The sequence below is a fragment of the Epinephelus fuscoguttatus genome, linkage group LG23 (genome assembly GCF_011397635.1).
Source record: "Epinephelus fuscoguttatus linkage group LG23, E.fuscoguttatus.final_Chr_v1".
Lineage (NCBI taxonomy): Eukaryota > Metazoa > Chordata > Actinopteri > Perciformes > Serranidae > Epinephelus > Epinephelus fuscoguttatus.
Genome location: NC_064774.1, coordinates 26,799,983 through 26,827,979, shown reverse-complemented (window position 1 = coordinate 26,827,979; position 27,997 = coordinate 26,799,983). Strand labels below are relative to the sequence as shown.

General features: G+C 42.7%; 1 protein-coding gene across 3 annotated transcripts; it reads left to right on the top strand.

Annotated features, from left to right (window-relative positions):
- Positions 1 to 350: 350 nt before the first annotated feature.
- gigyf1a (GRB10 interacting GYF protein 1a) lies at positions 351 to 27,893 on the top strand. Of its 3 annotated transcripts, none has more exons than XM_049568490.1 (26): positions 351 to 591; positions 5,661 to 6,294; positions 6,409 to 6,472; positions 10,498 to 10,627; positions 11,196 to 11,291; positions 11,484 to 11,601; positions 12,286 to 12,394; positions 12,806 to 13,008; positions 14,357 to 14,586; positions 14,752 to 14,872; positions 15,119 to 15,310; positions 16,022 to 16,176; positions 16,456 to 16,624; positions 16,790 to 16,956; positions 17,632 to 17,732; positions 17,864 to 17,964; positions 18,140 to 18,213; positions 18,500 to 18,637; positions 18,850 to 19,065; positions 19,188 to 19,402; positions 19,613 to 19,770; positions 19,972 to 20,135; positions 20,436 to 20,480; positions 20,907 to 21,051; positions 21,998 to 25,318; positions 25,467 to 27,893. In XM_049568490.1, the coding sequence occupies exons 3-25, from the start codon at positions 6,438 to 6,440 to the stop codon at positions 22,063 to 22,065; spliced, it is 3,150 nt and encodes a 1,049-aa protein (XP_049424447.1). In that variant the 5' UTR covers positions 351 to 591; positions 5,661 to 6,294; positions 6,409 to 6,437; the 3' UTR covers positions 22,066 to 25,318; positions 25,467 to 27,893. The 3 variants fall into 3 exon arrangements, with proteins under 3 accessions (XP_049424447.1, XP_049424446.1, XP_049424445.1); XM_049568489.1 differs by having other exon boundaries at positions 16,790 to 17,013; XM_049568488.1 differs by having other exon boundaries at positions 16,790 to 17,091.
- The last annotated feature ends 104 nt before the right edge of the window (positions 27,894 to 27,997 follow it).

Genomic DNA, 27,997 nt, shown 5'->3' with positions numbered 1-27,997 from the left:
AAATATGCATTTCAAACTCGCTGCTATTGACTGCGAAGTGTATCAGACAACTTTGTCAGAAGTTAATTTGGTTATTCTGTGACTACACGTTCCTGCCTCGTGAATGTGTATTGAGCTGGCCGTTTCTGATTTACACCTTCACTACAGTCTCGTGCTAAAGTTAGCCTCGCTGCTCAGTTTACTGGCTAATTAAACCCATCCAGCTTCGACGCTCTGCATTTGAAAATGCCGTTGCAAAGTGCCGTACACATTGGTGTGCAGGCTGGTAAATAGGGGTGTGTTTGCCCTGCTACAACATTGGTTAGCCGCTTGTCAATGTCCAGTCACGTGGTATCACACGGACGGCCATGTTTCCGAAACACAAACAACAAGAAGAGCAGCGACGAGGAGCCAGCAGACACATACTGATACGCAGCAGCGACCGTTGGAGGAGAGGGGAAAAATAATAAATAAAATACAGAGCACGACTTTCTGAAAGTACGATTCTGTCGAATGAATACGTTTACAGTGTTTAAAGAGACCAATGCATACGATATATTGGCTGTAGACACGCCGTGCAGACAACCAGTCTGGTAGCTATAAACAGTGAAGGTAAGCCATGGTTCCTCTTTGCAGCCTGTCTTTTAGCTAGCTGGCTAACGTGAGCTAACAAGCTAACCTCGGCTCTTGCAGCCCGAATGGTATGGATTTATCTGTCGAGAGAAAAGCCTTCGCATTAGGCTCTTTTATGGTGAAAAACGCTGTTGTTTTTGCCATAGTGTTTTGTGTTGTTTACATCGCATTAGCCCTAGCTGAACACCGACAGCGGAGTGGAGGTGGTCGTCCGCACATTGGCGGAGCAGGCCGGGGAGTCTGATCCCAACACTCCGCCCCCTCCGCCATCATATCTGGTGTCATTTGAACCTACAAGCAAAGGCCTTTACGATCAACGCATACCTTGTGCTAGGTTAGATAGCAAGTTAGCTAACCCATCTCTGTTAACAAACTGAAATATGATAGTGTGAGTTGCTAGTATTATTGCATCGATTGATTTTTATCTTCCTTTAGCCACAAATCAGTCTGCTGTAATTGGCTTGAAAGGCGAGCAGTGAACGCTGCACGCTAAAGTAACGTTAGCTCCCGACCACTGACGGTAGCTAATGTCAACTCGAGCTATTTTGTCAACATGTTAGCCATCTTCACGACCAAACAGTTGAGCATTGTTCAGTTTGCTAAAGTTGCAAATTGGTATACATAAAGTGCTATAGCTGTAGCATCGTTTTACACTCGGTATTCTCGTAGTTTAAAATTATAATCCCGCCACATTCTGACGTGCGTAACATTCACAAATACCCAAATGCATAAGAAATGTCATGTTCTGCAGGCAGCGTTATTTCTGCGTGACCTTGCCTCAGTTTTCTCAGTGCAAAGTTATTACTAGACAATAAATATATTAATCCTGAATGTTGTGGCCTGGAGTCCGGAGTGAAGTTATGAAATACTTTGGAGTCATGATACTCACAAGCGGGGGACAGATGTTTAGGTTAAAGTTATGTATTCTGAATTATTGCAGTTCTATGTAAATGTGTTTTATCCTGTTATTGAATCAGGCTATTTCTTGAATGAAATGTAATTTGTATGATTCTGAAATCATGATCAAATCGAGTGTATCTTGTTTTGCTGCTTTTAAACTGACAAATAATTGCAAAGTCTGTGCTCATTCAGCTCACCAAACATTACTTGTGAGTATGAAAGCCAGCATCAGTACCCAGATATCGAGGCAGTCTCATCAGTACCCAAAAGCAGTTTATCAAATAGTATTGGTAACCATGGGTCTGATGGAAATAATGCAATCCCGTCTGTAACAGTGGCCCTTGTTCTAGTTTACTACCATGAGAATTATATTTTGTCACTTAAGTTTCTGTAGGTTGACATACACACAGGGCCAACTTCATCTCCAGCAGATAAACCTAAAATGAAATAAAATTATTTATGCCCACGATGCAGTCTGATGTAAATTCAACCTGTCAGCATCCAATATTCCATTTGTCTGTCATCTTAAACGTGTATATTTCAGTACTGTTAGTTGTGTGATTTAATATCGTTGATGCTACTCGGGTGGTCTACTCTTAAAGTATGCTACTACAATCATGTTTTACCAGATTTCTTTAATTACATAGTGTAAGTCAATTGCAATGAGGCATTATAAGTTACAGGAGCTGCAACACTAGCAGTGAGTGGCACCAAAGACTGCCAGCTTCATTCACAATTATTTTTATTGAAAAAAATTAAAAAGTTTTCCATATTGAATTTCAAAATGATTTAGTGTCGATACAATATACATATAAAATGCATATATAACATGATGTCAATAAGCATCACATATGCATCAAAAGCTTTTTATTATTATTATTATTATTATTATTATTATTACAACATGTCAGATTAAGTAAACAGGGATGTGTAAGCAGTGCTAAAAAAATTCTGGCATTGTGACAGTATTGACACTTGACGCTATAGCCCCTTTTACACTGCCAGATTTTCTGCAAATGTCAGGCCGTTTTGCCAGCCAGCTGCAAGCGTTTAGACACACAGAGGCAGAATGGCGGGTTGATCCAAGGCGCCCAATTTAGGCCCTCGTTGGTTAGTCATATTGGCGGAACCCTTTTAGTTTAAAAAGACCGAGGCGGCCTTCCGCAACAGGAGGGGCTGTTGATGACGCCGCACGTGCGAGGAAACGGAAGGAAGAAAGAACAGGAAACAGCTGATAGCAGGAATTAGCGAGCAGCTAGTAGCAAGAGGGAAACGCAAACCTGACTGACTGGTGAAGAACAGGCGGATTTATGAGAGAATCGCCACCTGACTAGCCGCGTCTTCCCTCCCATGTCACTGTTTACGTCACACGCTGAGCTACACGTTTTGTTACTTGTTCACGCCCCCCATTGCCCCAAAAAAGCCACGTTCTGTATAAACAAAAGTAGGCAGGCGGCAATTTGCCACACTCTCCAATTTTGTTTTTATACTGCCAATGCTGAAAAAAGACTGATTGGGCTTTCCTGCAAATTCGCACAATTCCTATCTAAAAAGGGCTTATAACACATCTGTGTTACACAAGTCATTCAGAATGACATATTTACTGTTGGCCCATTCAGTTTTCTTTTGAGTAATCATTTATCATCAGAAGTTGAATACCTCTTCTTTTATTGTGATTGGCAGGTTTTAGCTTGTTTTAACCAACAAGCATCAAACAAACTCAGAAAGCTGAATCAAATGAAAAATGGTTCTCAGCTAGCATGGAAGTGCTAACGGCATGTACCATGCAGCTGCAGGGAAGTGAGCCTCAGTATGTTTACATGACCTTAGAAAAAATCCATTTATTGTGTTAACCTGACTAAAACCTGACTTTTAAAATACATGTTAGCATGTTAGCCCGACTGAAATTGTACCAAATTGAATTTCTCAAAGTTGAACCAACACACCCAGACAGTGTGATTGGCAATCGAATTATTCCTGCATGTGTACAGTTGGTCGGACCAAAAGCGGCTGAGGTGCCCTGCGCATGCTCCACAGTGTCCGCCCCAGGCTTTGACCCTGAAGTCAGAAGCATTAAATGCACAATAGATGAAGAAGCCAGTAACAACATGGCAAAATCTACATCTAGAGCCATGCATGTTTGGATTGACGAAATGAGTTGTAAAGTTGTCCACCGTGGTACCAGTGTGTTGCTAGCCAAATGTAGCTAACTCCTTTGTCGATTGTTTGGTCTGTGACGTTATAGGTCAGCTGGAAAAAGGACCAATACTAGCAAGCTGAAAGGGCATATGGGCACCTATCGTAGTGGAGTCAGGCATACTTCGGTCAATAAATCGTTTCCTTCCCATGCTTGTATACTGGAACAAGGATGGTAGTCCAATTAAATGGCCTAGTCAAGCTATTTCGGTAACCGGACTTCACGGTGCATGTAAACTTACTGACTGACTTGTAGGTTAGGGAGTTATGTAATCCTTAAAGACAAAAATATCTGGACAAATTTAACTAGTTATTGATTTTGTTAAGTTGAAATGGCATGTATTATGATAATCAATTTAAGTTCACATTGTGCAGTTTCACCCACTGTAAGCAGAGGGGCCAAATGAGGAGTAACAATACACTGAAATCCTTCCCTGTCGCTCAACTCGCCTCTGTTCTCGAGGATTTCATAAAGAGTTTCTTTTCCAACAGTTCTTCTGAAAAACTGAAAGCTGTTCCAGGGGATTTTTGTCCATATTTCAAATGTAATATACATGACAAATGTAGGACTTTGTCATGTTAACAAAGCTAATTATTTTGTCAGCATTCAAACTCTACATCTCCCACATAGCTTTGACTGTGTGCCAGTGACTAAGACTCATGGTGGAGTTGGGCGTTATAGATAAAATCTTGTATTGATACCTGACTCAAGATGTATCATCCCATTGATGCAAAAATCCTGCAAGTCCAATATAGCCAGAAGGAGTCCTGCTAATTTCCAACATTGTGCATAATGGCTTAATGCAGCCAGTGATATTAAAGAGATAGATACCTCCATAGAAGCAGTAGATAAAGTCACTAACTCGAAACAATTTTCTATGGCCTCACAATGTATACCGCCATGTCATCTAACCCTAAACATTGGATTATTTTATCAGCTTTCAAAGTGATTATAATTAGGTACAGCTGATAAAATCTATGGGTTATTTAAGTGACTAGAACTGATGGGCCCTGATACTGTAGAAAAAATTGATTCAGAGCACAAAGATGCTTAAGTTAATAGTTTTATGGTTAAATTATTGGTTTAGGCTATTTTCTGTTGTCCACAAGTTAGAGCTGATTACAAAACAAATACACAGCATTATATCAGAGCTCTAAACAACAACAAAAGTGAATTCTAGATTGTGCTTGGGAAACATAATGTCAGTATTTTTGCATATGATGGCACATCTCCCACCCCTACAGTGTTAAAAGAAATAATGGTAACAGCCGAGACAGCTATGTTCCTTCTGTCATCCTCAGTTGTACATCTGTCACTATTAACTTAAAGTGATGAGGCTTACTCATGTATCATTAAATATAACAGTTTAAATAATAAGAATGCTTGGTCTATACCCATGTCACAGAGACACACAAGCCATATAAGAGCATTAACTGTTGATGTTTGGTTGCTTGGATATTGGTGTAGTTGCTATGGCATTTTCAGGAATTATCCCCCAAACAGCTGCATGATTTTAGCGGCAGCTGGTTGACAACATCACTGAGATATACTCCCTAGATTTCTGGATGGAAAATCTCCTGCAAGCAGCAGAAACATAGGGCCGAGATTGAGCGCTACACTAGAATTAGTTTGCTAGTTTCATTTATCCGGTGCAGGAATACCACCGTGTTTTTCCTCCAGCTCAGTGTGCCGTAACGGATTGATCAAATCAGGCCAGTACCTTTCAGTGAGTCCAAGGCACGCTGTGAAAATAGTGTGTCAAGGCTACACAACGGAAAATCAAATTACACTTCCTTTCCTATCACAATATAGGCGGACTGCCAAGCTGTGAAAATGCATCTCACCGACAGCTAATTTATTTAAGTGTACACTTCTAACATTATTCTTTCCCTCTGTCTTTTAATAGTTTCATTTCTCTGATCCCTTCTCTCCAACTCTGCTTTATTTTCAGTGGTGCAAAGGGAGGAGGACAGGAAATAAAGGAGTTACCTGGAGGGTCTCCGTCAATCCACTTTTCAGTCGGAGCGAGAGAAAAAGGCACGGAGGGAGAGAGAGAGAAAAGAAAAGAGGAGTGCGAGTCGCGTCTGCTCTTGGCAGCTGTTCCAGCAGCCTGTTTCATTGTTTTGGCTGTTATTTCGTTCCCGCGTTACCTTTTTTGATGAATAAATTCATATTTTTAACTTTAATGTGAGATATAACTGCTGTAAAAAAAAAAAAAAAAAAAAAGAAAGAAAAAAGAAAACATTATTACTAGCAAGAGTGTTTTATTTTGTTCCATCGTTAATTTCCAAGGTTCTTTTTGTTTCTTTTTTTATGTTTATCAACCCTTTTCGGCTGTGAGTAGCAGGAGCTTCCATTCTCCAAACTGTTGTCGAACCCCCTTCCTTATCTAGTTAGGACCTGATAACCTGGTATTCCTCAAGCACCTGAAACTGGCAGCTATTCTCTTTGTGTCTGTGTGTTTGGGGAGCTCTGTGACCACAGCTTAAGCACCACTCAGCCTTCTAGTCACCTAAGCCTAACTAAAGCCAGCCAGCTCTAGCCTGGTCCAGCCCAGTCCAGCCTGCTCCGATCATCTGGACAGGGTAAGGCAGTGTGGACCACATTTATTCCGTACCTTGTACATTTTTTTTTCACAACTTGACAGCAGCTTGTTTTCGGCAGTAAATAAAACTGAAACTATTTTTTTTTCTCCTCAGATACTCAGTTCTGTGTGGACGTGAGGAATATGACTGCTGAGACTCTTAACTTCGGCCCAGAATGGTAACTGATCTGATTTCTTCACAATATTTCAGAGAAAGTGGTACTGAATACATCGAGAAGTAGCTCCTGAACATAATATGTGATTGCTCTCAGGATGAGCCGATAGATTGTTGGCAACAAAGATCATTTTGATGATTTGACTCCGCTCAGTGTATATTGGAGCTTTTGACCTTTTTCACCTAGTCGTCTTCACCAGCAGATATTCTACTCAGTCATGGAACTGCAGATGTTTAAATTGATATAATTAAGTGCATTTTAATGACTTCCACGTTTTAAAGGAATCTTTAGGTTTCAGTCTTCACGTTCTGTCATGAGATCTAGATGGTAAATGGACTGCTTGAATGTGGCAATTAAATTGAATGGCAGTTTGCTCTCGTGATGAGAGTATTTCATGTGTAAAATTGACATTTTGGTCTGATGGTGAAAGGAAAGGTCAGCAGATTAATTAAAACCGGGATTCACTGCAATCCACTTGTCATGGATCAAATTGGACCAATATTGTCCATACTAGATTTTACAGAACAAGATGTAGGCAAAACTAGGGCTGGGCAATATGGCAAAAAATGTAATCAAAATCATTTTTTCCATGTTAGTAGATAGTATAATTTGACAACATGGCCAGTTTGAAGAGTATCCTGATAATATACAAACTTTGTGAACTTTTTTCCTCAACAATTTCCTCTGCGTTGGAGGATAACAGGAGTTCACTTTCAGCACTTTAGCCTAACAAGCTATGTGGCTGTGTAAAACAAACTGGGTGTGAATGAAGAGCACGCTGCAAGGTATTGTGGGCAGAGTGGCCCAATACGTCACATTTCTGCAAATTTGAGTTGAGCTTGGACAGCGGGTGTTTGATCATACTGTCTCTTTCCCTTTTGTTGCACTTACAGATCATGAACGTTGTCATTGTTGACACCTGTATAGTAAATCCTAACGTCTGTTTGATTCCTTTTGCTGTGGACTCTGCCCTGAAGTTTCGCTGCTGTCCACTGTGTGTGCGCGTGGGAATATATTGAGTATATATGACTGGACCGTGTGTGGTCAGGGTACTAAATCGTGGCCTCATTGTTGAATTTAAAAGTTTAGTCTTTAGCAGTATCCCATGACCAGCAGAATATTTAGTTCTCGGTGTGCGGCAGATTTAGAATGAGCTGCAGTCATCAGCCCCTTTTACACTGCCAGATTTTCCATGAATGTTGGGCCGATTTGCCGGCAAGCTGCGAGCGTTTAGACACACATAGCCCGATTGGCGAGTTGATCCGAGGTGCCCAATTTTCTGCCTCATAGGGTAGTCATATTGGCGGAACCCTTTTAGTTTAAACAGACTGAGGCGGCCTTCCGCAACGGGAGGGGCTGTTGATGACTTGTGGGAGGAACTGTTGATGACGCTGCACGTGCGAGGAAACAGAAGGAAGAAAGAACAGGAAACAGCTGATAGCAGGAATTAGCAAGCAGCTAGTAGAGGGAAACGCAAACCTGAAAGACACTGAAAAGATGAGCAACTGGGGAGACAAGGAATTGCGCGCCCTCCTTGTCCTCGCAAACGAAGAGGCCATTAACCGTCAGATGATGGGAACGGTGAAGAACGGGCGACTTACGAGAGAATTGCCGAAGGACTGACCAGCCGCGGCTTCCCTTCCACGTCACTGTTTGCGTAACACGCTGAGCTACAGGTTTTGATACTTGCTCACGCCCCCCATTGCCCCGAAAAAGGCGCATTCTGTATAAACAAAGTAGGCAGGCGGCATTTTGCTGTACTCCCCGATTTTGTTTTTATACTGCCAATGCTGAAAAAAGACTGATTGGGCTTTCCTGCAAATTTGAATTTGCAAAATTCCTATCTAAAAAGGGCTATCGAGTGGAACCTGTAAAAGCCCGATGAGGACATAATTGAGGACAGTTTGCACTACAACAGGCAATGGGGAAACTCTGTCACTCAACCGATTAGCTGTTTTTGGTTTATAGGGCTGGCCCAGCTTTGCTGCAGTCCAGCCAACAATGGCCCTATTTGTAGAGATTGCAGCTGAAACAATTAATCGATTAATCAATTAGCCACTTGACAGACGATAAAGTAGCAACTGTTTTAATGAACAAAATAGTTTAGTGACTTTTCATGGCAAGATGCCAAATATTTGCTGGGTCAAGCTTTTCAAATGTGAGGGTTTGTAGGCTTCTTTGTTTCAGGTAATAGTCAACAATTTTTTTTGTTGTTTTGGACTTTTGGTTGGACAAATAAGGTGTCTGAACATCAGATGCAACATTTTTTAAACATAGTCTTTAACTAAGAAAATAATTGGCATAATTGTTAGTTGCATATGTTTCTCTGGACAAAGAGACCAACCAATATCACTATTGAGGGGTGAGAAATGTACTTGCTTATTTGCTCCCTGTGGACAAATTAAGAATCCTTCCTTCCTTCCTTCCTTCCTCCCTCATGGCAGTAGCCTTATAGTCTACAGTTCAGTGTGTTGGTATATGTAATTTAATGTTTTCGGCTCTAGCTTTCAAAGGCTGTTTTCTCTTGTATTCACCGACTGTGGGAAAGCAGCTTTTACCTGAAATTAAAATGCAGGTATTGTCACAGCGGTGTCCCGTCCATCTGTCTGTCTCCCTGACATTTTTCCTCCTCCTCAGTGGATGCTTGTATAACGATTAATGGGGGGTGTAGTCTTCGTTTTGGTAGCACTCAATCTCTAACAGCCTGTGACTGCTGTGTGCATTCTTGGTGCAGTGCCAGCCTCGCAGAATATTTCTCTCTTTACACATCTGCAGCTGCTTTCCTCTCAGTGGCCCTTCTAGCCCACTTTCATCCTCGCACCCTTTTAATACAGCTATAGCAGCCAGTTCATGCGCTCACCACATACAGCTGTCTGGCCAGCATGTTTACAAGTCTTTTAATGCCTGTTAGCGTTTAAAAATTATTTAGTCCATTTGAGGTTTTGTTGGCAGCAGAGTCGGCGTGTATGTTAGTCATTGTGGGAGAATTCAAAGTGAAAACATTCTGCCTTGTATTGAGATTTATGTAACAGTTATTAGGCTGACCTTTGCTCTATAAGACTCTCACAAAGGATTATGTATGTATAGATTGAAGTGTGTGTTTAGATTTCATGCTGTCGGTTGGGGAAGGAAGTAGGATTTTTCCAAGCTAAATACAAGTGAAGTGGATACAAACATGCAGAAATATTTCTCAGTGTCTCACCCACTGGCATGTTTCCTCAGCTCTCTTATTATACATATTAGTTGCTGCATCACTTTTTTTTAACCCTCTTTGATATGCCACATGCCACCAACTGGTCTTTCATGATGCTTTTCTTTTACCTCTTCCACCCTACACCCCCCTCCACACCTCTCAGAGCTCCATGTGGTTTTGATGTGGGGCTGTGAGTCAATGGCACGTTTTGTAGAGGCATGTGAATGGAGCCATTGTTAAACAGCAGGCCTTGGAATCTGGCCTGCTAGTAATAGCTTTTTAAAATGAAATCTTGAGATTGGAAAGCTAATATATCATCTGTGTTGAGCCAAGTGTATTCAGGGGGACCTGCGTGGGAGGATGGCTGACTCGTGACAGAACATTTAGTAAATTATTTTTTCCCTGCTGCAAGCTGGATGCTAATGGATATTTTTTTCTCCAGTTCAGATGGAAAAAAAATCTATCACATTTACACAATAGCAGTTATGTTTTTTGTGTGTGTTATGTGCCAACAAGGGAATCCGCACAAGTTATTTGTGAGTGATTTTTCTGCATTGTATGTCAGCTCCAGTCAGTAGACAGAGAGTTATTGCGAACATGTGGCTCTAAAGATTTATTTCCTGTTGAAACACTGACACCTGACCAGTAGCTTAGGTTCCTGGTTTATATGATATTGTAAAAAATGTATACACATTTACATTTTTTGAAGTTGCAGCAAACATTGCATGCAGCAGTGAGATGTCTTGATGGTCTCTTTAAGGTTCATACAAGAAATGTTTATGTAAAAACCACATTATCCTAATTCTTAATGATTCCTGTACTCTTTCTCATGCAGGCTCCGTGCACTGTCCAGTGGGGGGAGTGTGACGTCCCCCCCTCCTTCCCCCGCCATGCCAAAGTACAAGCTGGCCGAGTACCGCTACGGCCGAGAGGAGATGTTAGCACTTTATATCAAAGACAACAAGGTTAGTTGGAAGATTTCTTCAACGACTCAATGCAACATTCAGAGTGTGAGTTGTCTGGTCACGGTTCCCAACATGGAGGTGGCTGAGCCAGTGGCTAGCAGCTAACAGTGTTAACTCCATAAATGGCGCTAAGCAATGGCAACCGCTCTGACAGAGCTCACAGTGTTAATCGGGGGACCATCGCTACAATTCTGCAATGATGCCGCCCTGGTATCAGCGCTAACTACGATGTGACACAGTGCTGAGTGGTAGTGATGTGCTATTGCATGCCTGACCGGACCTGCTTACCATTACTGCACAATATCTTTACAGAGCAAACAGTGGTTTGCTGCTGTATGCATTGAATGTCACATACAGACCCTTTAATGTTTTGCAATCTTGAGAAAGATTGCTAAAAGTGATCAAGCACTGTCTAAACACCGGCATGCATGTTGCTTTTAAATTTCCATTGACCTTCCCATCCTTAAAAATGAATACCTGTTTGTAGGTCAGTTGTTTTTTGAAGTTTCTGGAAGATAGTTTTGAAGGCTATTTGTGTCTTCCTAAATGCCTGTTGTTGTTGTTTTAGGTCCCAGAGGACATGCAGGATAAGGAGTTTGCTGCTATTCTGCAAGATGAGCCCATGCAGCCACTGGCACTGGTGCCTCTCACTGAGGAGGAGCAGGTCTGCTACAAACACACGTCCACAAACGCACTGATACCTGCAAATGTTGAACTGCTTTCAGCTTGTCATGTGATATCTCATCGCGATACGACCTCAGTTTGAAAGCGAGCCGTTCTGTTGGTTGACAAATGTGGCTGTGAGCTCACATTCCTCACATTCCTCCCTTTCGCTCTTTCCATTCTCTCTCTGCAGAGGAACTTCTCCATGTCTGTGAACAGTGTGGCGGTGCTGAGGCTCATGGGAAAAGGGGTGGGCGGGGCCGCCCCAGCTGGAGTGGTCCGAGGACGAGGGGCCACACGAGGCGGTCGAGGTAAAAACTAAAGGCAGAAAGCCCTTCCCAGACACATATTAGAGGAGAAAAAAAACGGCATCAAATAAAGCAGAGCATTGATTCAGCCGACGTGCACTCATGATAAATCCACAACCACTTGTGCTAAAACTAACACGAGTCCAACAGCAACAGCAATGCTGCCCAAAACCCTTGGCTGAAACTATAATGGCTGTTATCCAGGGAAAGTAAAACAGTTTATTCAAGCCAGCCACTGAAGTGTTTATTTCCCTCTTTTCTTCCACCATCTTGATGCAGCACACTTCCTCTTGGCCTGTCTAAATACTCCCTCTTTTGTCCAGCCACACCTGTATAAAGCCACGGGGCTCGTGAACTCACCTTGTGCACACACAGCACTCTGCACATGTGAATGGCCAATGTAAACACTGGCCGTCCGGTGCAGGACAGCCAAGGAAACAACTTTGAAGAATAATGCTGTGTGGGTTTCATAATTAGCGTGCATGTGCTGGCGTTTGTGGCTTTGCGGTTTGATCTAATCAAACATCGATGCAAGACATTTTGTTTAATTATAAAAGTGCTTGTTGAATTAGAACACAAAAAATATTTGGCTGATTCAACATAAAAACTGGCTGATCACAAGTTCTCTCATTTAGATGAGGATTATATTAAATATAAACACTTAATTCTCTGTGTGTATTCGATCAGGACGAGGTCGTGGTGAAGGTGGATTCTACCAAAGAAGTATTGAAGATGCGGAGGTGGGTTTTGGCCGCAGCGTCCGAGAGATACACCGCAGCCAGAGCTGGGATGACCGGTAAGAAAACACCCAGCACACACTACCTGAAGGTCAAATAAATCATAGTGCTCCATGGCATACTAAAGGCGTATATCTGCGCTGCTAATAGAAGCTGTCATCCAGTGTAATAAACTCAATAATCCGCTCTGGTATTTTTGTAGAATTTCGCCCTCGTGGGATGATTTATCTCACTTTTGCAGACACCTTCTCTTATCGGCCTAGGCTGAACTAAAGTATCAGCTTGTTGTGTTTCTTCAGTAGTTTTTTTTCACAGGCCTGGTTAAAATATGTGAATTGCTATCTGTGGTGATGAGATGCAAGTTTGAGCTGGACATATTTCTTAAAGATAAAACTGGCTGCATGTTTTGGGCTTGTTTTCCTCTGTTTATCACTTAAGGGATTCCTCTCAATTTCCCTTCCTTCCCTCAGGGGCGAGCGTCGATTTGAGAAACCGCTGCGGCGGGAGGTGGGGCGTCCTGGCTTTGAAGAGACTGGAGGTCCCGCGGGTCCAGGGAGGAAGGAGCACACAAGGGCTGACAGCGATAACTGGCGCATCCTCCGGGAGGAGCAGGAGGAGGAGGAGGGGGCGGAGCCTGGCACCAACTGGAGAATTGCTGGACCCCGCAGGGATGGTATGATAAATACAAACATTTGTTTATTGATTTTACTGCTGCCTCAAACTCATTTTTTTTAAATGAAAGCTATACCCAAGAAAAAGCAAAGGTTTCATTATTAATTTTCTTTTTAAAATACACGATGGGCAGTCCATACACCTTTGATGTGATTTTATTCGCCAGTATAGAGGGACTGCTGCAGTTAAGACTGGGTTTGGTGACGGTTGTATAACACTCAGTTTGCTGGCATTTCAGTGCAATTCTCTGTTAAAGCAAGCACGGACTGAAAATGTTCCAATTTAGTTCTGGACCTATTGCTTACTCACTGACTTTAAGTCCCAGTGAAACCGAAGTTATTCCGTCCTTAGCTTCTGTACTGTGACGTATTTCCTAGTGAAGCTAAATATTTGAGTGGTGTTAAGTTACAAGAGGGATTTGAACCAAATCCTTGGCAATTGACTGGGCTGCATAAAACCAGGCAGGCTTAGAGTTGCATACAAGATGCAGCGCAGTCTGCTGCCGAGTGGACTTTTGCCTCCACACATACCACCCTCACCATTAGATCAGGGGAAGACAGAGGGAGAGATGAATGAATAAGACCTCTCCCACATTGTTTCGGAAATGAAAACAAAGGTTTTCCCACTGTTAACCAAACACACATCTTCTTGCTTTGTTAGCTACTACAACCAATAAACAGTAAAGTGCAGTTAAAAATATGATACAGATTTTTTGCCATATATTTGCCATATAACGAGATAAATGATCAGTAACACAGGTACACAGGATTTAAACTTGGAAAACTTGTTTTTTATTTCACTGGGTCTTTAATTATATTGATGTGGGTTACATGGCCATTTGTATTCAGTAACTTAAAACCACATCAGACCTGGCCTGTTTGGTTCTTCATATGAGCAATAATACTCTGAGGCGTGAATGAATTCAAAAGGCTGACGCAACCATTCAAATTAATCTAATCACACTGTGAAAGATTAAAATAGTTCTTAATCCATGCCATCAAAGCTCAGTTGTGACAATGTGCAGCAGATCTACCCTCAAACAGTAGATACAGTGACATCCAGTGGCAGTGAAGTGATTTCAACAAGGAAGCAGATTATAGCTGAAACAGAGCTGCACCTTGAAGCCTCAGCAGTTTCTTAGGACGTAACAGTCACATTAAGAGATCAGATGACTTTCCGAAAACTCATCTTAAACTCTGAACAGGTGATATATAACAGATTCCAAGACATAATCACTGATTGTCTGGGTAACTGCTGTAACTTGGTAATATGTTTCTTCTATGAAACCTTGTCTCTGAGCAGCTACTTGTGACATTATCTTCACTCATGGTGGTTCACTTCTTTGCCAGATGGTGGTCCTCGCTCAGCAGGCTGGCGGGACCATACCGGTCCAGGTGAGAGTCGTCGGAGGAAGTTTGATTTTGATTTCCGGGACTCTGAGGGCCACGGTGGTGGCCGCCGGCGTGCAGGCAGCGAGGGACTGGAGGACGACAGGGACGGCCTGCCCGAGTGGTGTACAGATGAGGAGGATGGAGAGATGGGCACATTTGACTCCTCTGGAGCTTTTATGCCTTTGAAGGTATGCTTTTAAAATACTTGCAACCACTGGTATTATTAACATTTTCACAGTAGCAGGCTCTTTGAATAAAGTGCCAGCTCTTATTTCAGTAAAGTCTTTATATGAAAATGAGTATTTGTCGCACTCTTTAATTTCCTCTTCCTCTCCTGGTCTTCCTCTTCACAGAAGGGTGGCAAGGAGACAATCCTGGAGGAGGAGTTGGAGTTTAAGGGGATAGAGGAGGAGGAGGAAGAGGAGAGCTTTGCTGACATGGAGGGGAACAGTGCCGAAGGAGACAAAGACAAGGGTATGGAAAGATTTAATATTTTCTTCATTTAATCATTTTAGAATGTTAATAAAACTGGATGAAATGGAGCACAGTGTATGAGCCCTTTGCCCCTTCTCAGTGTGCATAACAGCCAGTTTTTTGCACTTTGTCTGCACAGTTTTTCCCAGCTGATCACAGGCCCAGGAGGAATGAATTACTAGTGACTGTGGCATCCTACTTAATGTTTTTTTTCCCCCCTTCCTTTCCTCCGCTCTCTCCTCACAGAGAATAAAGATGCTGGCTCTGCTGTAGGGGATGGCGAGACGAAGCCAGCGTCACCATCCTCCTCGCCTACGGCTCCCCAACACTGCACCCCTCCATCCCTGGAGCCTCGGCCCAGCAACGCTGGCCCAGCGGTGGACAACCCCCAGCTGAGCAACAGCCACCCTGTTAAGGCCAACAGCACGCCTAGTGAAGGTACGCCTGGCTTTTTGTGTTTAAGCAGACTTTAGTGCAATAACACGAAGATAGATTCATTTAGCAGCATTATTTAACTATCTATTAAGGCAAGATCTATTAAGGCAAGTTATTTTGCATTGTGAAATGTTAAAGTGTGAAACAGGACTGCATGATGTGGAGAAAATACAAATGGTATGAACAGTTGATTTTGTAAAACATGGGTAGGAGCTGGTGCTTAAAATGGCTGACTCTCACAAATTAACCCAAGTTAAAAATGTATTTTTAACCTTTGCATTCTTTTTGGAAACACTGGAAAAATATGATTGTTCCAAGGAGTTAATTTCCAGAGCATCTCTATCCAAACATTTGGCTATTTATACTTCTTTCTTGAATTACAAACTCTGATTTGAAGCATTAAGTGTCTTGCCATGGCTCTGTAACTTTAGAGCTTTTGGCTTCTTGCATTCAGCTAAGCTCTTTTAGTCTCAGGACAGTGAGTGTGTGGGAGGAAATTCAGCCACGTTGTTATTTTGGCTTGATACACAATATGTTTAGCCCCAGTCATTTAATATCTTGTTTACTGAACCCGCTCTGCTGTTCCTGCTTTATCAGATTCAGAGCCAGTATGTGGCTCTACCCCCACATCCAACCTCACCATCCCATAAATAGACATACTAAAAATAGGGCCCATTGTTTCATGAAAGTTTCGTCTTGTTGTTTTTGTGTCAGACATGGCTCCGGCAGGGGGCTCCAAGGCCCAGCTGAGCCCCGGCGCCCCTGCCTCCTCCAGTCTGCCTCCCCCACCCCCTTCCTCTGCTGCTCCTCTCCTCCCTCCACCTGGAGGAGACGCAGAGGACGATGAGGGCATGAAGCACCTGCAGCAGGTAGGAACAACAGGAGGCACATTTCAGGCAGCTGTCTCAGAAATGGTGTATAATTATAACAGGAAGCAGATTTAACTTTAATCAACTAGTGATTATTTTGCTCCAGAATATTCTAGACTCATTACATTGAATAAACAATGAATATGTAATCTGTGCAATGTACCCATGTCAGTCAGGTAAATTGATGTGGGGGTTTAATGACAGCCTGCATCTGTGTGTGTGTGTGTGTGTGTGTGTGTGTGTGTGTGTGTGTGTGTGTGTGTGTGTGTGTGTGTGTAGGAGGCAGAGAAGATGGTGGCATCACTGCAGGACACTTCTTTGGAGGAGGAGTGTTTCACCCAGGCTCTGCAGCAGCAGCAGGAGAGCAGGAACACAGCAGCTGCTCTGCCGCTGTCACATGAGGCTGCCATGAAGTGGTTCTACAAGGACCCGCAGGGAGAGATCCAGGGTATACTCACACACCTCGGCGTTTTATATACTTATACACTCATAAATACAAGCGTAGCGTAGTGATTCATAAATATGGCTGTTGTGTGAAGTAGCTGAAATGAGGCACACAACGTCAGCTACATAATCGCTACTCTCTCTCTGTCTTTCTCCGACCTACTACCAGGTCCATTCACCACAGTGGAGATGTGCGAGTGGTTCCAGGCTGGCTACTTCACCATGACCCTGCTGGTGAAGCGGGGGTGCGACGAGGGCTTCCAGCCCCTGGGGGACGTCATCAAGATGTGGGGCCGCGTGCCGTTCGCCCCGGGGCCCTCCCCGCCGCCCCTGCTGGTGAGACAGCCACCACCAACGCAGCGCCCGCAGCCCAACCGGGGGCCCGCCGGGACTGTGAGTCAGAGCTCAGCCAACGTAGAGGATGGGGAGGGGAGGATGCAGAGGAGAGGGAAGATTGATAGACAGGTTACGGTAAAAAAACAATGATTCATTCAAATTCAGTTAAACATGAGAGACTACATTTGAAAGTTACTGAAGTTGCCCCCATTTGTTTTTAAGACATTGTATTTGTGTTAATATCTTGATTCCCTCCTGTAGGATATGGGAAAGAGTTATCAGTATTCAAACCACAGTAATATAACCATATGCAGTGGCCTCAAGTAAAAGTCACTTGTTGCATGTAAGCTTCAGATTAGTGGAGCAGAACAGGGCAGGTTCCCTGCCTTCATTTTAAGTTGTAATGTAACACAGATATTGTCACATGTTCCTGATTGCCTATAAATGTGGCACAGTTGATCAGATGTTTGTGCATCTATGATAGCATGTTACTTTTATCCTGCACAAATTAAATGAACAATTATTAAATGGTCCATTTGCAATAGTTTAGTGAAGTTTTTTGCTCCACAAGCAGTTCTCTCCTAGCTTTAACCCACTGTACATGGACAGCTGTGTTTTGGTATCCTGAGTTTGAGTATGCATTGTACTGACTGGTGATTGTTGTCTTCTTTTCAGGGAAACCTGGACCAGGATCGCCTGAAAAAGCAACAGGAGCTGGCAGCAGCAGCTCTTTATCAGCAGCTCCAACAGCAGCAGCTATTCCAGCTCATTAACAGGTAGGCCTACGGGGGAGGTGAAGGTTTCATCTTCCATGTCTGGACAAGTGTACATTAATTTGTGTTTGTGTGGGAGGAGATTTTGACTTTGGACTTTACCTTCAGTGTTTGACTTTGCCTGTGCGTTTCAGGTGCAGTGAGCAGGGTATGATGCCTTCGATGAACAGGTCGATGTCAGTGCCAGATACAGGGTCCATGTGGGACATGCATACCTCAGCTTCACAGCCGTCAGGTACATTCTAGACTGCAACTTGGTCCTGTGTGTGTGTGTGTGTGTGTGTGTGTGTGTGTGTGTGTGTGTGTGTGTGTGTGTGTGTGTGTGTGTGTGCGTGCGTGCGTGCGCAAATACATATGAACGGATGCTGTACTTAATGATGCTAACATAACCCGATTTTATATCCATGCAGGCGGTGAAGCCAGTCTTTGGGACATAACAATGAATCCTTCTACTCAGGGTCCAACTCTCGAACAGCTTCAGAAGGTGGGTTGAGTCGTGAGGTTTTCAGCCTTTGAATGCAAATTCATATCTACATCTGCTAGCTTTGTTTTTTTATGTTACATGTCTTGTGAATATTATCAGTTTTATTGCATCGTATTGTCATCACTTCCGAAAACTTTCAATTTAATGCACTTTTTATTGCATGCTAGACAAATTGGTAGCAATGCTAGCAGGCACAATAACCATAATGAAAATGGATTGTGTCAGGAAACCTTTTATTTGCTTATTTTGATCTATTTCAATTTGACTCCCAATGTTTTCCCTTCAGCTCCAGCAGGAGAGGCGAGACGCTGAACTCAGGGCGAAGCGTGAAGAGGAGGAGCAGCGTAAGAGGAGGGAGGAGAAAAGGAGGCAACAGGAGGAGCAGAAGAGGAGGGAGGAGGAGGAGCTCTTTAGACGCAAGCAGGTGAGTTGAAGGAAGGATATATTTTTGAAAATTGTAATGGCTTTCTCTTTTGTAACAAGAAATGTTTAACCTTTCACGTTACAGGTTTGGCTCATGATAACTGAAATATTCTCGGCACAGTTGTGCTTTGAGTTTATTATGCTGAGGATGGCTTTTCAATGGCTTTGGACGCTGTCCACCAAAGCATTGACCTCTGTCATATCTTCCTGTAGTGTCGCCAGCAGCAGGAACTGATCATGAAGTTGCTGCAGCAGGCCCCCCAGCAGCAGGGTCCTGGGGCAGGCAGCTCAGGCTGGAGTGGGGCTCCCTCCTCTGGGCTATCCAAGGCAGGAAAGCCACCAGCTCTGGCTCTGCTGGAAATGCAGCAGGAGGCAGAGAGGCTCCTGAAGCAGCAGCAGCAGCAGAGAGCCCAGCAGCAGAGAGACCGCGTGAGTTTCTGCAGCTTTAAATTAAATGTTTCAAAGGTTTCATACAGACAGTCTATACCATTAGGAATGCAAAAAGAAAATGACATGTCATTTGTCATAATGATGTCTCGGTCCATTTCCAGCACTCCGGCATGTCAATGGGGAGCTCCTCCATGGGAGGGCAGTGGGTGGATGGTGTTGGCATGTGGGGCGGAGGCATGGAGGGTAAGGGTGGCAGTGGAAGCTCTTCAGGCAGCATGGGCATGTGGGACGAGGCTGTGAAGAACCAGTCCGGCCTCCGTGGCAACAGCAACAACAACATGGGCTTGAAGAACAGCCGCAGCAGCCCCTCACTCAGGTACATGCGACCACATAAACTAAAATGAATATTACTGCACGCCAAAGATATATTTGATGGCCTGTTAAAAATAATGCCCCTTTGCGTGTGATCCTTTTTTCACACCTACTCAGGCAGATAGCACTGTAGTATGAATTTATATCTGGTGTAGTTGATGAACATAATTAATATGCATTGAATTTTATGCATCATTCTGTATGTCCTCTGCAGTGATCAGTACATGATGCGGCGTAAGCGGACTGATGAGGAGGAGAAGCTGCTGAAGCTGCTGCAGGGCATGAAGCCTCAGGACGGCTTCACTACCTGGTGTGAACAGATGCTGCACGCTCTCAACACCTCTGCCAACAACTCCTCCTCCTCTCTGGATGGTAGGCTGCTCGGTTTTAAAATATTTATTTAGCAGTGTCAAGGTTGAGGAAAATTAACCTTAAATTCCGATGGCTGCTTACTACGTGTTAAATCCACTGTGTTTTTATTTTTCATGCACTTAAGAGTAAGTTGATCTCTGCACCTTTCCCACATTTTCAGCACTGCTAATCATTTCAACTGAATGTTTTTTTTTTGTTAAGTTGCCACTATTGTGGCATACCTGAAGGAGGTGGAGTCTCCCTATGCAGTACTGGACTTCATCCGGTCCTACCTAGGGGACACAGTGGAAGCCAAAGAGTTCGCCAAACAGTTTCTGGAGCGACGTGCCAAACAGAAAGCCAACCAACAGAGACAGCAGCAGCAGGTAGGCCTGAGCCAGAAAGGTCTTATTAAAATGAAAACAGCGTACGTCTAAAACAACCTGTTGCATACAGTTATCATTAACTCCCCCAACACACACACGGAACATTTGGAGTGACAGATCTGGGAAATGTTTTCTGTTATACTGACTGTTAATAAAGAGAGAAGACAATAGCATGAGTTTGGATGTTTTATATGAAAGTCAGGGTTGTATAACACCAGGACACTAATAACAGGCTAAAACGGCTATAACAGAAGCCTTTGAAGTGTAAATCCCTCCTCGTCTCCTCTTTATCTACCCCAGTTATCAAAGGAGGTGGCTGGACTGAACATGAACTTCCCTCTGCAGGTAAGTCAAGATATGCATTTGTAATGTATGCAGATGGAGTTTAGCCATTTGTGGGAACAGCAGGCATTGTGATTGTGTCTTTTTGTGTCTCCTGCTGCTACAGCAGCCCTCCATGACATTACCCTAATGTAAGCAGTGTAGATTTGATGGGACTTTCAAGGCTTCTTCAAATGTATGTTAACTTATTTGTACACTGGTTGCTGAATATCAAACCAGCGTCGGCAACTTCAAATGTCAAAACAAAAATCCACGTTTTGTACATCACTTCTGGGGACAGTCAGTCTGTCCTTGAAAGGATGGACTCTTGTCATTTTGTCACAGCTGATTTTAAAAAAAACCTACAAACTTTTTTTTCGTGTGGCCAATAAGAATGCCTAGACCAGCATTTGTATCATTGACTTCATTTCTCTTTTCTTTGTTTTAAAGGACTCAATGCGAGGTATGAATCCAAGCGCCCTGCAGTCCATGTTTCAAGCCAGCCACATGGGCAAGGCTGGTCTCTATGACAACCAGGGGGGAAAGATGAAGAAGAAACAGCCCATGATGCTGCACTCTGACCCCAGCATCTTAGGTATGTGACCCCCACCTCCATTTAATATGTCTTCCTTTTGACTTCATTTGTCTGTAAATGGTGAGAATCTATACATAGCCAGCTTTAGATAGCTTGACTGCAGATTAGCATTGTGAGTAAACAAAACACTTAAGTTATTTAATACACAAAACAAGCCAAAATGGAAAATGCATTCATCATCTGGAATCAAATGAAGTCTAAGAAACTACAAAAGAAGACACACAGCTCTCTGAAGCAGCAGCAGCAGAAAGCATCACATCTTCTTGATGACTTGTTTGCACCCACTCCAGGTGGTGAGTAGGATGTGCTCATAGGGTTGGCTTATGTCTAAAGTTTATTTATGTGCCCATGAGCTGTGTGGAGCCAGGGATGGGATACGGCGCACTCTTGAAGTAGATGTAAACAGGTGGCCAGACAAATGTGGTGTAGGCAAAAATGGATATTGTAATCTGTATAGTTAGGGCCTTATTAGTCTGTTTATATAGAACACAGTGGAGGGTAAAAGGTTGTCCACACACTGATTTGTACAAGCTCTCCAAGATTAGATTGATATAAACCCCTGCTGTTTCTAACACCTGTTTGCCTGATGAAGATTGTGCTGGTTGAAAGAGTGAATCAGTACACACCACACTCATTTAGAGCGATATGTGCTAGCTCCGAGGCTTGGTTTGACAACTATCTACCTTTTCTACATTTAATTATAAACAGTAGTAAAGGTTATATTTATGGTTTGGTGAGGAGTTTTTTTCATGCATTTACAAATAAGCCTTAACCACTCCAAAACAGAGAGCTCCTCTTATCAAATTATTTCTGGCTTGCATCTTTATCCCTTGCCAGCCCTTTTAACTCCCCCACGTCCCATCCTCCTCTGATCTTACTCTGCTCTCTCCGTCTCTTCTCTGTGCCCTCCTTGCCCCCCCCACCCCCCCACCCCTCCTCCCTGCAGGGTACTCATTCCACAACACGGGCGAGTGTCTGAGCCTGAATGAGATGGAGATGGTGGAGGATTACTGATGTGACGCAGCGCAGCAGCAATAGCTACCTGAGGCCTTCTGTCTTTTAATCAGACAAACCTGATGACGAATGTGCACTGCTGGGGGAACCGGGGGGGTGGGGGATAGGAAGGGAGCAAGCGTGAGGGTAGGTGCAGGGTGGAGGCGCCTGGATCTGCGCCTCCCACTCTTTCCTTCCCTCTGGCAAGAAAAAAAGGGCTCCCTGCTGCACCAGTTGATCACTTGAGCAGGGGAGAGGGGGGTGAGGAGGGGTGGTGTTAAAAGGAAGATGGGTATCCTCTGGCACTCAAAAGATTAAGCACCTTATACTGAACTAATGCACTTTATTGAGATGGGATTTGAATAGTTTTTTTTTTTTTTCATGTGTGTGAGTGTGTGTGTGTGTGTGTGTGTGTGTGTGTGTGTGTGTGTGTTGGGAATCAGTGCGGCATACAGTGTGTGTACATACACATTACCTGTGTGCATCAGAACTGGAAGGGGGAGGTGAAACAGTCGGTCGGTGGGGTGAATGGTCGGGCTGTTAGGTTTTCAAAGTCAGGGGGACCTTTTAGTTGAAACCTTATCAGAGAGCAAATCCTTTCTCGAAAGACAAACACTGTTGATATTTCTCTTGTTTAGCATTTTTTTTTTACGTTTATATAAAAAGTAAAGCTATTGAAAAATGGATTATAAAAAAAACTTGAAGATTTGCACTTGCCTAAAAAAGAAATGACAAAAACAACAAAAAAAATCAAACAAATGGGGTTAGTTATAGAAGTGAATATTTTTGTGAATGTGTGTGAATGACTGTGAGAGCGCGCGATGGTTGGTTTGTGTCAGTAATATACCAGTCTGCACAATGTTTTTTTTTTTTTCCATTCTTTTGTTGCTTACCAAGATGTATGAAACATAAGAGGCCATTTTTTGTCTTTTTTGTTCAAATGGTAATTTTGTATTCTCATGTTAAGAGAGTGTGTGCGTGTGTGCGTGTGTGTGTGTGTGTGTGTGTCTCCCTTCTCCAAACGGGGACTTGAATGAATGAGAGAGAGAGAGGGGGCAATTGCACAACACATCCTTTCTCTCACCAGCTCTTCATCCCCAGATAGACGAAATAGAAATGCATACATTTGTAAATGTTAGCTTTGCGCTCATCACATGATGACCACCACTAGTTTATTTCCCTTAGCCTCTCCCAATGGGGAGCTGTCTCTAGGCCTGTGAGGACTAGCAGGCAGGGCGAATCATGAGGGACATTACTGTGTGTGCATCGGAATGAGACTTTGTACGTGTGTGTGTGTGTGTGTGTGTGTGTGTGTGTGTGTGTGTGTTTTCAGTGTGCATGTTCATTTACTGTTCATAGAAATGAGTTAAGACTACAGGTACTCATTTTGAATACATGTGCTTTTTTGTATGTGTATGAATGCACATTTGTGCCTAAGAACTTGGATAGGGTGCGTGGCCATTGAGACATTAACTCTTTTTTGAGAGCGAGTGTGATGTGTGTCAGTGCTCAGCACAGTGTATGTAAAGTATGTAAGTTTATATCGTAAATATTTCTAGTTCATTCTAGGGGTGATCCATCGGAAGGTTAGTCCAGTCTGTTTTTTCCTGGGGTGTGATCACGTTGCCTTTTGTCAGCTCTCGAACTTGTGAATGAAAGGTGTCGAGTTTCTGACTCTGAAAAAAAAAAAAAAACAGCATCTTAATGTGCAAGTGCACAGAACGGTGCATGAAATGTTAGCATATTGTGTTACTTATTCGTTGTTGCAATTTGATAATGACGAGTTTTTCTTTTTTTAATGAAAAATATATATGAATATATACATTATATACAAAGTTTAAAAAGTATTTGGACTAAGATAATGAGCACTTGGGGCTGCTATTTTTGTTGTGTGTTTTAATTTTTTTTTTCCTTAATTTTTTTTTCATTTTGTTTCATTATCGCCATGTGAAGTGTGTGTATTATTTCTTAAGAAAATATTGAATGTATTCCAAAAAAATGACAAGAAACCCGTGCTGATACCAGATTTTTTTTTTTCCTCAGAAGATTTCAAAAATGGAAACAAAATACAAAAAAGCTTCAAAGAGTTTAGCGAGAACTTTTTTTATTTACACAGTGGAGAAGAAAAAAAAAACTCGGGATGGATACAGTTGAACACACTGCCTCTACAATCCTGGTCGTACAAGTAGTGACTAAGAATTAAAAGAAAGGACTCTTTCTATTCCATACTGGAGCTTTGGTTGTTTACAAACCACATGGATATCTGTGGGTGCAGTTTTGTTTTTGTTTTTTGTTTAAATTTTTCTTTTTGTTCCCACGTAAGACGGGTGGGGTTTGCAAGTGCGCTTCTGCCATATGGACATTGAGTGGTGTTGGTTATTTTTTTTTATTATTATTTTTTACTTTTTTGAGGAAGAGTGGCAGGCATCACAAGAACACGGACAAGATCCTCTAACTGGACCTTTGCGTGTGGTTGTGGATCCTGAAACGCGATGATCAACCACGGAGCGGAGGCGGGGAAAATCAAGGACGGGCTCTGTTTTGTGGAGAACGGAGTGCAGGGCCGCAGAACCCTAGAGGGAACTGAGAGGGCGATATGAGTACACACTTGTCTTCACCTCAACCCTCATAAGCACTCACACCCTGCCCTCACCAACTCACCTATGCACTTTTGTTCATTCAAGCTGTGAGGTACCATTTTGGGGATGGGAGCACAATTACAACAGGAGGATTGCTACGACTTTGACAAAGTCACTGAAAAGATATTCCCAAACTGAAACGAGACTCGAGAAGCATGTCTTCTCCCACCTCCTGTGTATATATATCCATATTTTTGTATTATCTTTCAGAGTAGAAAGAAAAATTTGCAAACGGATGAAGGAAAATTCATGAGACGTTGATTATATGGAGTGAATGTTCTTCAAGGAAACCAATCTTTTTGAATATAGTTTGAGATAGACTCGCTGTGAGATTCCCTTAGTTTGCCAGTAGCCCTGAAATAATCAGGGATGGAGGGGGGGAGGAAAAAAAAAACATGGACTGAGGTGTTGGACATGCTACAGTGGCTCCAAGACTGACTGATAGATACTTATCAAAAATGGATGCTGCCGTCGCTACAAAGAGCCCAGCCAAGAGTGTTTGATCAACATGCACAGTAACGAGGCAGACGTGGGTTTGAAGAGCTGTTGGCAAGGATGCTTCCATTTCATCTCCCAACCCGATGACTGCCTTGAGAGCTGAAGAGTGACTGCAGGAGGAGAAATTGTTGGCAATGGTGAGATATTCTTGCTTAATTTCTTCTTGGCACTGTATACTAATGACTTAATTTGATCCATTGACTTCAGGTTAATCTTGTGGCCCTGTTTCTAACAGAATAGTTTGGTGACGATGGGCTTGTGCTCTTTATTTCTGTCTCCTCACAGGAGTCTGGCTGTGCTTTATTTGCTGCCCTCTGCAAGGAGGATCTAATCTACAGCCAACCCATGAACCAGTTAACCCTAAACCTGTCCCTCGAACTTAAACCCTAAGAAACTTTTTTTCTGTCTTGACCTCGGACCGGGCAGGCCATTGGCATTATCAGTTGGACAGTTACCAGATGAAGTTACAGGTTTATCGACCATGGATCCCATCTGTGTTGGAAGTGCTAGGTTGGGGATTTGATCAGGCGCTCCCCGGCGAGGAAGAGGATGAAGAGGCACGAATCGCCCAGATGTCATCACCCACCTCAGCCTGAGACTCTCAGGTGGTTGCGTGGAGGTCTTCTGACCAGCGGGACAGAAGACCTGCCCTCCTGCCCAGAAGTCAGAGACTGAGAGCTGGACTGGGTTTCGATGGACGTGGCTGGATTACATCTGAGTCACCAGAAATCCCTGCAGCTGCGGAACTGGATGAACTGAAAGAATTGTACAAAAAAAACAACAAGACTTTGAAACATGACAAAACACAAACGCGTAGCTACATGTCACATAGATTCTAGAGTTCAAAAGAGTTGCAGACACTACATGCACACCTACAGCGAAAGCAACACACTCAGTTACATCGTCTGCACACATGATAGGGCTGCATCAATACAAACCACACAGATACAGACACACACAAGCATCATCGCTCTTCAATATAAACGCTGAGCTCTGTAAATAATGTAAAAGTTTGTGTTTTGATTTTTCTCTCATAGTGGTTTTGCTTTATTTCTCTGTTCAACATGCCTTAAATTGTATAGTTAAGTCCTCAATGGCTAACTGATTTTTTTTTTGTTTTCCAAATGATGAATTTAAGTTGGAAACCACCTCCTTAACTGTCCTCTAAAGTCAAAGAAAGGAGCTTTCTACAAGACTGTTTACCGTTGGCCAACAGGACTGTCTGTTCTGTATTAATTTGATACATGTATGTCTGATCACCATGGAAGTTACTATTTAGCTACAGAGTAGAGCAGAAAGCAGTCTTTGATTAATCTGATTTTGCTGGTGGTTAGCTTTTGTTGCCCTTTTGGTTTCCTTAAAATGAAGAGTGGATTTGTTCAGATTTCCTGTTTAGATTATCGCTGAAGGTGCAGGCTTAATAAAGGGCTGTAGTCTGTACTGTCTGGAGCTGAGCTGATGGGGTGGGATGCACAGGATTGGCTTAAAACACAGATTTGTTGCTGTGTGGTAACTATTGTTGGATGTACTGCTCCTGGTGAAACTGAACCAGAATGACAGGTCCTCAAATTTCAATACAAGCTGGGGCTTTTTGGTTATTTTTCAACACTCCGGGAGGCTTAAATGTATTGGAGGCAACTAGGTGCTTTTTAGAGTTTTGAAATTTCAAGTCAAGCTTGTGTTAGGAGTGTGGTTGTAAGAGCAAACTTGCATTATTTGTAGTAGTTGTGGGGTTTGACACTAATCCTTGAGGTGGGTCACAACTTGGCCCACATTGCCTTGCTTTTGTCTGTGCAGTGTTTAGTGCTGCTCACGATCCCTGATGGCACTGAATAGATAGGGAATTAACTGGTCAGTTGTGTGTTGCCTGAAAGGAAATTCTATGTCCTGAACATTTGGAGTGTCTTGTTCCATTTTGTATATCTAATTGGATTTGAGAGATTAATGCTTTTAGTCAGCCAGTTGTTTTCTTGTGTCCTTGATAACTAAACAAAATGCAGTTTTTAATCCAAATGGCAACTGATAGTCATTGAATACCTTCAGCTTAGACTTGAATTCACTTGTACATTTGTTAAGCTGAGGCTGTGTACACTTGGGTAGCCACAGTAGGTATGTCATAACTATTGATACTAAATGGTTACGAAATTTAATGTTGTAATCAGTTGCCAAAACAAAGAAATTGACTTTAATCACATGAGTGTACGATCAAGTCTCTTATTCGTGAATGACTTAAAAAATACCTTTGTTTGAGATTTTTAAAAGCTGATACTGTGTGGCATTAGTTGTTAGTCAATCTGTCTGTCTTAAAAAGTAAAACGGAAGTTGTTTGCAGTTTATTGTACTGCACTACACGTGCTTTTATGGTTAGATTAACTGCCATATTGTGTTGTCAAAAAGCCCCAGTTGTTTGGTTGCAGCCTCTGAAAAGATCATGTCATGGCCTGTCCGCTCAAGTGTAAGAAGTTGATTGTCTGGTTTATTTTAGCTTTGGTAACTGTAGTTCCAACAATATTGTTATTATAAAAGATACAATGAGAGTTTTATCCCAGTCAGCTCAGCTCCTTTGCTTAATAAGTTTGAATGTTGTTGAAATAACAGCATACATGTAATGAAACTGTTTTGGAAAAGAACAACTGAACGATGTGTAAATAGTTTGGCTTTTGTTTGTTTGAAGAACAAAATAAATACTAAATAAATAGCATTTAGCAGTGACTGACTCAGTATATTTTTAACTGATTTTTATTTTGTCCAAAGTGTGTGTGTGTGTGTGTGTGTGTGTGTGTGTGTGTGTGTGTGTGTGTGTGTGTGTGTGTGTG

Excerpts from the sequence above, each read along its gene's own strand:
- gigyf1a (XM_049568488.1), top strand. The coding sequence starts at position 6,438 with ATGACTGCTGAGACTCTTAACTTCGGCCCAGAATG. Across the intron at positions 16,625-16,789 it reads CCCGCAGGGAGAGATCCAGG|GTCCATTCACCACAGTGGAG; the intron begins GTATACTCACAC and ends ACCTACTACCAG. Across the intron at positions 18,214-18,499 it reads CTCTCGAACAGCTTCAGAAG|CTCCAGCAGGAGAGGCGAGA; the intron begins GTGGGTTGAGTC and ends TTTTCCCTTCAG.